Source organism: Engraulis encrasicolus, chromosome 21 (assembly GCF_034702125.1).
Source record: "Engraulis encrasicolus isolate BLACKSEA-1 chromosome 21, IST_EnEncr_1.0, whole genome shotgun sequence".
In the NCBI taxonomy this organism is placed as follows: Eukaryota; Metazoa; Chordata; class Actinopteri; order Clupeiformes; family Engraulidae; genus Engraulis; species Engraulis encrasicolus.
Genome location: NC_085877.1, coordinates 10,491,121 through 10,503,620, shown reverse-complemented (window position 1 = coordinate 10,503,620; position 12,500 = coordinate 10,491,121). Strand labels below are relative to the sequence as shown.

General features: G+C 44.3%; 2 protein-coding genes across 2 annotated transcripts in view; one reads left to right on the top strand and one right to left on the bottom strand.

The window, feature by feature from the left end:
• Positions 1-8,028, top strand: part of hacd4 (3-hydroxyacyl-CoA dehydratase 4) — a 9,844-nt gene extending 1,816 nt beyond the window's left edge. The window contains exons 3-7 of the mRNA XM_063187009.1: positions 2,147-2,274; positions 3,343-3,455; positions 3,979-4,085; positions 5,313-5,429; positions 5,640-8,028. Coding sequence (XP_063043079.1) covers positions 2,147-2,274; positions 3,343-3,455; positions 3,979-4,085; positions 5,313-5,429; positions 5,640-5,722 — 548 coding nt within the window. The 3' untranslated portion in view covers positions 5,723-8,028. The remainder of the gene's footprint in view (positions 1-2,146; positions 2,275-3,342; positions 3,456-3,978; positions 4,086-5,312; positions 5,430-5,639) is intronic.
• Positions 8,029-8,092: 64 nt separating this feature from the next.
• The window catches only part of focad (focadhesin), an 87,258-nt gene continuing 82,850 nt past the window's right edge, over positions 8,093-12,500 (bottom strand). The window contains exons 45-46 of the mRNA XM_063187543.1: positions 9,054-9,129; positions 8,093-8,763 (exon numbers count right to left, since the gene is read on the bottom strand). Coding sequence (XP_063043613.1) covers positions 8,690-8,763; positions 9,054-9,129 — 150 coding nt within the window. The 3' untranslated portion in view covers positions 8,093-8,689. The remainder of the gene's footprint in view (positions 8,764-9,053; positions 9,130-12,500) is intronic.

Here is a 12,500-nt window from a genome sequence, read left to right as displayed (position 1 = left end):
GTTTACCTCAGAACTAAAGCATCTGAGAGGAGAGAGGCGAAGGGCCCAGGGAATAGCACTGCTAGTTCAGTTGGGAAGTTACAGCCAACACCACTCCCAACACCAGTCAGTCGTTCCCAAACGGGGGGTCGAGACCCCTAGTGGGGTCGTGGAGGTCCTGCAGGGGGGTCAAGGATTGAAGGGAATATTTGTATAAAACCTATACAATTACATAGTGCAAAATCACAAAAAAGTGTGTGGAATATGTTGGTGTGTGTGTGTGTGTGTGTGTGTGTGTGTGTGTGTGTGTGTGTGTGTGTGTGGGTGGGGAGGGGGGTCACAATATTTGTAGATCCAAAAGAGGGTCCCTGCAGAAAAAGTTTGGGAGCCACCGGCCTAAGTGCTCCAGAGTGAAAAAGTCCTTTCCCATAAGTCATTTCACTTGGCTACGCCTCAGGGCTGCTATTTCAGATTAGTAAGACCATGGGCATCTAAGAATGAATGAGAAAAACAGGAATGGGACAACTGAGCAATGCACAACCTATATGGTTGGAATCGCAATGAAAACCAGGATTGTACAGGTAGCTGTTAATACCTGCTGGGCATTGCTGCCTGTCGCACCTCCTCCGGTGCCCATGGGTCAGCGAGAGAAAATAAGACTTGTGACACAAACATCATTATTGTATCAATTACTTGACAAACATAGGGAATACACATTCATAATGCATGCACAGGAAGTGCCTTCCTCAACCACCAGGTAGCTGTAGCCTTACGCCAGAAGCAGATGTCTTCAGGTGGTGTCCAGCCTTCTCTGCGGTGTTTCGGCCCTGAACCACAACACCGACAACTCCAGCCGGTGGGCCAACAGTGAGTGGCCAGTCTCACTGCCCATCTGCTCCTGGCGTACAACTCACACCAACAATACATACGTTCCATACATTTGATAAGCATAAAATAATAATAATAATAAAAAAATAACAGGAAAAATAAGGCAGTTGAGCTGTTTGTTGTTCGTTGGCTGCTGGCTTTAACCCCTTCCTAGCAGCTGTGCTCGGGTGCGTTGGTTGCTGGGGCGGCAACAATGCTGAGTGAAAGGTGCCGAATGCGCTGAATGCTTGCTGACGAGTTGTTTGTGAGGCAGTTGAGATTATAATGGCTATCGAGATTGCCCGTATATATATATATATATATATATATATATATATATATATATTTACTGTGTGTGTGTGTGTGTTTAGGAGCCTTCATCTCTTGTTTTACAACCTGACTTTTTCATGCGGATACTTTTTTAAAACTTTGAAAAGACTTTTTAACTTCCCCTTTTTTCTTTATTGTTTGGGAGAGAAAAAAAACCTTTTCAACACTCCAAATTGCATTTGGAATATGATGTGGGATGGGGGTCATGAAAATATTCGTAGATCCAAAAAGGAGGTCCCAGCAGAAGATGTTTGGGAACTCCTGCCTGCCCTAAGTGCTCCAGAGAGTGCATTCTATCTCTATCCCTAAATAACCGCCAACTTCCGCCATCTGGCTGTGTTCCGCCATCCGGCTGTGTTCCGCCAAACTACACACAAGGTCCAGAAGAAGAGCAGGTAGAGTGCTACTAGCAGAGATTCTTTAAGTATATAGAGATATGCCGATGTAACATGACCAGGTTCCGGTCTGCCTAAAGAGGCGTGTCATAATAATCCTAGCATTGAATAGAACAGTCGTTAGGTCTACCTAGGTCTGCCTAAAGGGGGATTTCCCCCCCCCCCCCTTGCAATAATAGAACCCGGAAACAATGGGCCAATGGAACCTCTCTCTCTCTACTCTCTCTGCTACTAGTGTCCCTCAAACATCAACTGGTGCTCGTGGACGGTGGCCTGGATTAGGCCTAGTAGCATGTATGGCCCAAGGTACTGCACCCGAGGGCAATCATATAATTAGGTAGCTGTTTGCTTCTGTTACACACGCCGTGATGAAGGCTGTAGAGGGCTGATACGCGTGGTGATTTTTAATGTACTAGCCCACTGCATAAAGATTGTTTTGGACTTTTTAAATCAACTGATGTGCCTGGACCAAGGATTTTTCCTTCCATTTAAATGTACATACAAGGGCGGTCCGGGTTCTGGTCATGAGTGTGTGTGTTTAGGTGTAATAAGTGTGTGTGTGTGTGTGTGTTTAGGAGCCCAGGTGGACATCTTCTACTCCGTTGGCCTGGTGATGAGTGTGTGTCAGCTGTTGTCCCTGTTGGAGCTGTTCCACATCGCAGACGACATCGAGAAGGGACGACTACTGCCACGCTTTATACAGGTCACACACACACACACGCAGTCACGCACACACACACACACACACAAGAAGGGATGACTGCTCCCACGCTAGAGGTACACACACACACACAAGAAGGGATGACTGCTCCCACGCTAGAGGTACACACACACACACACACACACACACACACACACACACACACACACACACACACACTAACACACTCACACACACACACGTCACCAACCTTGTGCTCAGATCCTGGAAAGGAATTGTTGTTTGCATGTCAGTGATGGGTTTTAAAGCCGCACCAAGCCAAGCATGTTTGAATGTTTCTTTACAATAACGACTTTGTCTCCACTCGTCTCATGAAAAGCCGCAAAGTGTTGTTGAAATGTCTTGTGTAATCTCGCTGATTGCCACTGTGTGACTGGGGCATGCTAGATCTTGCAAGTGCAGCTTTTAAACCGTTGCAACAGGAGCCTTAATTCACCTATGAATTTTTCATTGAATTTAACTTTACTTCAACAATTGTGTTTTTTATTGTGTGTGTGTATGTGTGTGTGTGTGTGTGTGTATGTGCATGTATTTAGGTCAATGTTTCCCAACCAGGGGTATGCGTACCACTAGGGGTACGCGAGCACACTGCAGGGGGTACTCGGAGAAATGTAATAATAACAAACTCAGTTACATTGGGATAGAGAAAGCGGTATAGAACTTGACTTAGGGGGTCCTCATGGCACAAAGAAAAGGCTTGGGGGTACACAAGACAAAAAAGGTTGGGAAACACTGATTTAGGTGATGAATAGGAACCTGTTGCTGTTTGTGTTGTTTCACAGGAACAGGGGTGTGTCTATATGTGTGTGTGTGTGTGTGTGTGTGTGTGTGTGTGTGCGTGCAAGTGTGTGTGCAGGGCCGTATTAAGCCAATGTGGTGCCCCTGGGCACTATACCTCTCTGGTCCCCCCTTTATAATCAATATTTGTTAAGTTTGTGTCTTGTGGTGACCCCTCACTGGTCAAAAAAGATTGGTGCCCCTGGGCACTGTGCCGCTGGCCCTTATGGATAATCCAGTCCTGTGTGTGTGTGTGTGTGTGTGTGTGTGTAGGTGATGGAGAGGAATCTGTTGCTGTTCGTGGTGTTTGTGGGTCAAGAAGACTTCCAGAGTCAATGCATCGTGTGTGTTCAGCTCTACTTGTGGAACATACTACAGCTGCTCAGGTGTGTGTGTGTGTGTGTGTGTGCCTGTGCGCATGTGTGTTTGTTTGAGTGTGTAATAATCGTGTGTGTGTGTGTGTGTGTGTGTGTGTGTGCGTGCGTGCGTGTCATAATTGTGTGTGTGTGTGTGTGTGTGTTCTGCAGGTATCCTCATGGTCTACTGTGTCTGGTGTGTGTGTGTGTGTGTGTGTGTGTGTGTGTGTGTGTGTGTAATACTTGTGTGTGTGTGTGTGTGTAATAATTGTGTGTGTGTGTGTGTGTTCTGCAGGTATCCTCATGGTCTACTGTGTCTGGTGTGTTTGTGTGTGTAATATTTTAATTGTGTGTGTGTGTGTGTAATAATTGTGTGTGTGTGTGTGTGTGTGTTCTGCAGGTATCCTCATGGTCTACTGTGTCTGGTGTGTAATATTTTAATAGTGGGTGTGTGTGTGTGTGTGTGTGTGTGTGTGTGTGTGTGTGTGTGTGTGTGTGTGTGTGTGTGTGTGTGTGTGTAATAATTGTGTGTGTGTGTGTGTGTGTTCTGCAGGTATCCTCATGGTCTACTGTGTCTGGTCAGCTCCCCCACCAGCGCCACACACTGGGGCAGATACACACTCATCATACCCGTCTACATAGCCTCCGTCCTCGCAGAAGGTACACACACACATACACACACACACACCTTAATATCTTTGTGTTAAGTCGTGTCCTGACCAAAACAATCAACACCAACAAAGCTACATATTTAATGGCTGTGAGGAGCGACCAAAATGTCCTCACAGCTAAGGTGAAATGTCAGGTTGTGGTCCTCACAGTATGCACACCCACACAAGACTACGCTTCATACACAGACACACACACACACACACACAGACACAGACACAGACACACACAGTTTGCTGTCGTGGTTGGCCTGAATGCAGGTAGATATGTGAGAATGGAAGGGTCAAATTATCCAGTCCAAAGTTGTCAATTTCTCACATGTGTGTACTAGTGCAGCAGCTGCTGTGGAAGAAGTGCTTGCTAGCAGAGGTCTCTGTGCTTATATGTTGTTACACACACACACACTCTCGCGCACGGACACAAGCACACACGCACACACACACAGCTATCAGAGCAGCAAGCGTAAGCAAAAAAAAAAAAACTGTGCACACACAGGGTGATGTAAAAGTATTTTGCAAAACAGTACTGGTGAGGTTTAATAGGGAAACAATGTTTGGGCAAACAGGAAATGACAAAGACAAGTGGTATGTGTGTGTGTGTGTTTTTCAGTATCCACAGTAGGGTGGTGTTTGTAGCGACAGTGTGTGTGAGTGTGTGTGCGCGTGCGCGTGTGGAAACCAATGTTGCAGAACTGTGATGGAAGATTAAAAGTGACCCTGTGTGTGTGTTTTATAACCATGGTCCCATGTTCAGAGGGGAAGTGTGTGTGTGTGAGAGTGTGTGTGCTAGTCTGGGTTGGCCTGATAAGACAATAAAGATACGTAGGCTGTGCCCACTGTCTTCCTCATGCAGTCAGAATAGCCACCATCACACCCTCTCCACTGATGCGCACACACACACACACACACACACACACACACACAATCCAGTCTTGCGACATCATCAGCTCATCATGTTGTGTAATGTCATGTAGCATTAGCTCATTTACACCGTGGGGACACGAGTGTTAGGTAAGGAAGCAGTGCCTACTATAGTATTCTGACTGACGCAGACTTCAAGTCCTCTGATGCAGTGACTTACAGTATTTGCCAGGCGCTGTTGTATGTCTGTTGCTCCATGCTGTTCCTCCTACTGTGTCTCACAGGGGTCAGTATTTGGCAGCTGCTGCTGTATGTTATATGTGTTATCTGATCCTGATCCTTTTGTTGTATCTCACAGGGGTCAGTATTTGGCAGGCGCTGCCCTACTTTGACAGAGGGATGCATTCGATACATCTCCACACTACTGTCAACGTGCGCTACCTGCTCCTGGCCTACCTACCTATACTGGCCATAGGTGAGTCACACACAGACAGACAGACACACACACACATACACACACTCAGACATGTTTGAATCAAATAGGCTTAAGTTAGACTTAAAACACTGCTACTCTTCTAAAATGAGAAAATAGTTTTGTGAAGGATGTGGTTCTGTTTATCTAATTAGCAACTTAACTCTGTGTGTGTGTGTGCGCGTGCGCGCACGCACGCGTGTGTGTGTGCAGCCTCCAGTGTGACGGTGAGCTTCATGCTGAAGGAGAGGAAACAGCAGCTGGACATCTGGAACAAAAAGCTAAAGAGGAAGTGACATCACAACCACCCTTCCTATCTGGGCCACCTCTGGAACCAGAGTGGAGAATGGCAGCAACAGGGGCGGTGGCCACTGTGGAAACCATTGCGGTCACAGTGGAAACTATTGTTATTGGGCCACTCACTGTACCTGAGAAGCACGCTGGCCAGACAAACGAACAATTATATTCCTGCAACAGGAATTACTTTTGTTTCGTTTTTATTTGGACTTGCCTGTGTTTTAGGAGAAAGAGTGTGAGAGGGAAATGAGATGGATGGACTGATATTGAGATCAAGTATATGGATATTTTTGTAAACAGCATCAGGACCTTGTGTTTACATGTAAACAGAGTTTTAGCTCCCTAAAACAGACATTTGTTAAATGGAGATTTTAAAAAGGTACCTGTCACAATAGTGTTTTTTCTACACTTATCATGCAAATGGGATGAAAATATGTACAGAATAAAACAAAAATCAAACAAAAAAACTGCTAAAATGGATGAAACCTGTCAACAGTGTAACTAAGGCCTGAGTCATGAAGCTAAGTGGCTAATCTGGAGCCAATTGTACATCCATCATTCATGTGAAAACATCTCATAATTTGATTGTAATGTAATGGCAATGATCACACGCTTTTATCAAAATCCTTCAATTCTCTCTGCTTAGCACATTTAGACATTTAGATTTTAGCCCGAAAGCTTGGTGAGCCTCATATTTCGCTAGTAGTTTTCAGGCCGACAAGAACAAGTGGACAAGTTACATTTGGAACTTAAGTGCTTACCTGCGAACGTCCCGTGTTCATACTGGGCTCAGAACTTTTGTGAATGTGACCATAGTCTATTTTCCACATACCGTGCCGGTAGGCTATGTGCCATGTCGTGTCGAGCTGAGTGTTGCTGTTAAACTAGCCTGATTTGTGTTTCCATTACAAACCGTATTACCCTGAGTATGTTAGGAGTAACGTTTTTGGGTTGTCACGTAGCATTACTTTACGGGACGACAGATCTATCTATTGGTTCTAGGCTATACATAGTTTAAGTGATATCATATTTGGATAATACAATGTTGATTTTCTGCCTTCGATTTTAATATCCATGTAATGAAGTGTCAAAATAAAGAGACGTCTAAGTTAGTTGATCGAGTGCCTGCCATGATTGTTGTTTGATTCACTGGTGAAGGCGAGCTGACGCACTGAATTCTGGGAAGTAGGCAGCGACAGCACCCACTCCGGTCAAAAGTACGAGGGCTGGTTTTCAAGCTGCGCCGTGCTGTACTTGCTATTCGAAGCGTAATAGACTGCGGCCGAAACGTACCGTGTTGAGCTGTACCGGGTGGAATAAGGCAGCGGAAAAGGGCCTTGGGTGCTTCCCAATATGTGTCCTTGCCTCCTCCACTTGTGCTTGTCTCCTCGTCCCGCCTCCTGGCCCCTCCTCCGTGGAGAAAACGATAAAGTTTCCCAGCTGTCAGCCTCGCCACAACAACTTTTGAGGGACTGTTTTTCATTCACCATCCCAATTGCAAATGAGAAAAAGACTTTACAATTGAGCTTTTGCAAGATATTGAAATATAATGCTGTTGTCAGTGATGTCATCATGACGAGAAGCAAGTGGAGGAGGCAAGTGGAGGAGGCAAGGTCACATATTGGGATGCACCCCTTATGTTACTCGGATGAACCTGCTCACGTCCATGTTGTCATCACGGTTTGCGGAGAAAGTTGGTTTGGTTCCCAAACGCTACGTGTGGCGTGAACACTCCAGCAGGTTCAAGATTAGGTGCGGGAATGAGAACGAACACAGGCATGGTTTTTGTCAGCCTGAACGTGCCTTATGTGGAGATTGGGCAGTACTGCGCCCCCATGCATGGGCTGAGAGGGGGCATCTACCAATCAACAAGGAGAAAAGACGAGTAGTTATAATGCAGTATTGAGAAAATGACGATGAGGAAGTGCCTTGCTAACAAGCTAATGCTAACCAATCATATCCTGACACTCTTAGTTCAAACAATGTTCATATTCTTTTTCATCAGCGATTTCACCGCCTGATAGCAGCAATACGCCGGCGTTTCATTCAGTACAATATCTAATATGAGCACAGAACTATTTACAGATACCTTTGACCTATATGAACTGTAGACTGCAGTGGGAGTGGATAAATGTACCCAATTCAATTCTGTGAACATTTGCATATTTTTCTTTCTGTTTTATTTTTTTCACTGTTGGCCAAATATGGATGCGTTTTATGTGTTTAAGAGGTTTTATGCAAAATACTTGCAATTTGTAAAACTCCTGAATAAAAATGTACTTGCCCAACCTGTGTGGGGCACTACATACTGTACATACAAATGAGACAATCAGCCATTTGGTCTCTTACACAGACAAACACACAACAGATTTTCAAAACCAAGCAGCATTTTTATTGGCTTAGGATAACATTTTTATTGGCAAGTTACATACATTGGCCACAAGATGGTCATATGACATCCCAAGCTCTATGACCGATAAAAGGAAGTCCAGAGGTTGCAAGGGAGCATGGGATATGTAGTTGTCGTCATAGTGTTGACTGGAGCAGAAAACCACTTAGTCTGGACCACCTCACACACAAACAAACACACACACACATACAAGCGCACACGCACACACACAAGGTTGCAGTGGGTGAGTTTAACAGGATCCAGGATGGAGAGACAAACGATGATGAGGTTTCTGCTTCTGGCCATATTGTTAGAGTGGCAGCATAGCAACAGGAAGGTAAGCAGAATGCCTGTGTGTGTGTGTGTGTGTGTGTGTGTGTGTGTGTGTGTGTGTGTGTGTGTGTGTGTGTGTGTGTGTGTGTGTGTGTGTGTGTGTGTGTGATTTTGCTCCTGTGCTCCTTCATCAGCCATATTGCATTGGTCCATTGGTAATAACCATTTGGTCTTTGCTCGCATTTATACACAAATCTGTTGGCATGTTTCAGTGTGCGTGTGTGTGTATCAGTGTTTGTGTGCATCACCAGCCGTATGCTCTGGTCCACACCCCCTTCTTCTTGAACTCTGGGGAAGCCTTCAAGGACAGGAGGGCAGCTACAGGGAGAGAGAGGAGAATATGAACACACACATACACACACACACACACACACACACACACACACACACACACACACACACACACACACACACACACACACACACACACACACACACACACACACACACACACTTCAAGGACAGATGGGCTGAAGAGCACATCAACAACGTTTCATACTTGTATTGACACACACAGGTACACACACCACACACTCTTGTACCGATGCACAATTAGCTACACACTTGAATAGAATAGGGGTTTCCCTGTGGCAGTAACAGGGGCTCACCTTTGGCACTGAAGATGGCGCGCTCTGATAAGCCAGTGGATGGAGCCTCTGCCATGCTGAACAGCCAATCGATGAACTGCAACAGGCATAAGGGTTAATACTGTAGATGTATTGCATTGATTACGCCTAACTGTTAAATCAAGTCTTTTGTTCAGATATGATAAAGTTTTATTCTTTCCCCGAGATGTTTTGACGGAGTAATCATCAGAAGGTGACATGGATGGACAACATCAGCTGATTATAAAACATGTCATGCATCAACATCCATGTGACCCTCTGATGAAAACAGAAGCTACACCGTCGAAACATGTCAGGCAAAGGATAAAGCTTTTACATCTTTTACAGAAGAAAAACTTAAAGGTGGTGGTGCAGGTGCTTAAAGCACTTAAGATATGTATACCATAGGAAAATTCTCTGAAATGGTTTTCGATTCCATGTATTGACGTAAGGCTATAAAATATTGGGTCTTCTGTGGTAGTCATATATGTTAGTTTTAGAACGTTATTGCCCCCATGTAATGGTGGATTCTATTTTTTACAGCCCAATCGTTGGCACCAGACATGAGACAGAGACAGACATGTCAAACAACTAGGGTTCGACCGATACAGGTTTTTTAATGGCAAATACGATACCGATTTTTTTTTCCATCACCCTTAGCCGATACCCGATTTCCAATACCTCATACTTGAGGCCGATATGGGTAAAAAAAAAGTTTTAAAAATGACAAATATTCCAGGTCTCAAGTTAAAAATAAACATGTATTTAACATTATCAAATTGAGGTAGAACGTGTAACATTTGAACACCGACTCTAACAATCAAGTAATGCCTAAAAATCAAGTAATATAAAAATAAAGTGTCTTGGTGCTTAAAAAAAATGAATAACATAAAATAATAATACATATTGCGTATCGGCCAAAACCACACGTGTATCGGCCGATACCGATACACTTAAAAACGCAAATTTCGGCTGATATACAAACAACAACCAAAAAAGAACTCAAACATGCACACGCACACACACAAACAGACACACACACAGAGAATATTACTGCTTATACTAGCAAGTAGGAATAAGAAGAAACAAGAAATTTCGGTAACACTTTATTTTAGGGATACATCTTACTTACTTACTTACTTACGCCTATTACCCCTACTGGGGTATAGGCCACCAACAAGGTTTCTCCAGGCATCTCTGTCCTGTGCAAGTCTCTCCAGTTGTTCCCAGGTATAGCCAGCCCTCTTGTAGTCTGCCTGTAGATCACGACGCCATGTGTTTCTTGGTCTGCCTTGCCTCCTCTTTCCTTGAGGATTCCATGTGAGGGCTTGCCTAGTGGTGTTGGAGGTTGGCTTTCGCAGAGTGTGTCCAATCCATCTCCAGCGTCTCTTGAGAATTTCTTCATCAACTGGTTGTTGACCTGTTCTGCGCCAGAGCTCTTCATTGCTGATGGTTTCTGGCCAGTGGATACGCAGAATATTTCTCAGACAGTTGTTGATGAATGTCTGGGTCTTCTTGGTGATTGCCACTGTAGTTCTCCAGGTTTCAGATCCGTAAAGTAAAACTGATTTCACATTGGAGTTGAAGAGTCTGGTCTTGGTGTTGATGGCTATACTTTTGGATTTCCAAATGTTCCTCAGCTGGTTGAAAGCTGCTCTTGCCTTGCCTATTCTCATTCTCACATCGACATCTGTGCCTCCTAGTTTGTCAATGTTACTGCCAAGATATGTGAAATGTGCCACTTCTTCCAATGCTTCTCCTTCCAGGTGGATGGGTGTTTGGTTGTTTGAGTTGATTCTCAGTGTCTTCGTCTTTCCTTTGTGGATGTTAAGGCCGACCTTTACTGAGTTCTCGGCTAATGCAGTGGTCTTATCTTGCATTTGCTGGTGAGTGTGGGAAAGTAGTGCAAGGTCGTCGGCGAAGTCCAGGTCTTCCAGCTGTGTCCATAGAGTCCACTGTATCCCATTTCGTCGATCTGCTGTTGAGGTCTTCATCACCCAGTCCATTACCATCAGGAACAGAGTAGGTGACAACAAGCATCCCTGTCTAACCCCTGTCCTAACCTGGAAGGCTTCTGTGAGGTGTTGTCCTTGGCCATGAACTACTACTCTGCATGTCATGTCTTCGTAGGAGTTTTTGATGATGTTGGTAATCTTCCTTGGAATTCCATAGTGACTAAGTAGCTTCCACAGGGTCCCTCTGTCCACGCTGTCGAATGCCTTCTCATAATCGACGAAGTTGATGTATAGGGGTGCATTCCATTCCACTGATTGTTCTAAAATGATTCTGAGTGTAGCAATTTGGTCTGTGCAAGATCGTTCTTTTCTGAAGCCGGCCTGTTGGTCACGGAGCTGTGTGTCTATTGAGTCTTTGATTTTATTTAGGATGATTCTGTAGAACACCTTGCTTGGAATAGACAGCAGTGTTATCCCACGATAGTTGTTACAGTTGCTGAGGGATACATCTATTAGCCCTAATACATACAATATTAATGCCTGTGTAAGTAACTTGTAAGGCATGTACTAAGCAAAATAAGACAGTTGTTAAGCATGTATTCACAAATGTCTTGTTCATGCCCAATTAGGGATTTATTACTAATATAACCTTAGGAAGGACCAGTAAGCCTATATTTCTATTTATTAGTAAGTAGTAAGTGGCAGAATTCAATGTGTATAAGCTCCCGACACACTGTGTGAACAAACCCTGAACAGTGTGAAAACAGATGCGGAATAAGGGTCCCTATTCTAAAGTGATGCATTGGTCAGCCCAGATTGCTCAGGGCCTCCGCACTACCAAAGTCCCCCTCGTTACCTAGGGCCCCCACACCACCCAGGCCCGCGCTACCTAGCCCCCACAATCGACAAACTGTAAGGGTATATTAAATAAGTACTACTGATGTAGCTGAGTCATCTAGTTTCCTCTTTTTCACAACTTGGTGTGGTAGGTAACAGGAGCCTATATATAGCAGGGATTGAACGTACACTTCTCGATGGCGGTGGATTGGTGAAATGTTATTTTTTTCATGTACCACTTAGTTTAAATTGTAAAAACCCCAAAAATAAATGCAGAACATTAGAATAATAGTTTTGAAGCAAAACTAATCTATTCTTTTGTGATAATTAAGTTAATGTTTGAGAATATTAGCTTCAAGAAGTGCAGTGCATGATGGGTACGCAATCTAGGCCAACAGACAACCTACCCAGCTCTGAGCCTACGTTCTTAGCTCCTCCCCTCACTCGTGAAATTTAGATGCTATCCAAACAATTTGCCATGTACGTAACAACAGAAATATTATCATTGCTGCATTGGCCATGCATTGCATTTCTGACTAAGGGCGTACCCATCATGCACTGCACTTCTTGGAGCTAAGTTTCTCAAACATTAACTTATTTATCACAAAGGAATAGCTTAGTTTCGCTTCCAAACTATTACTCATCTTTATATTCTGCA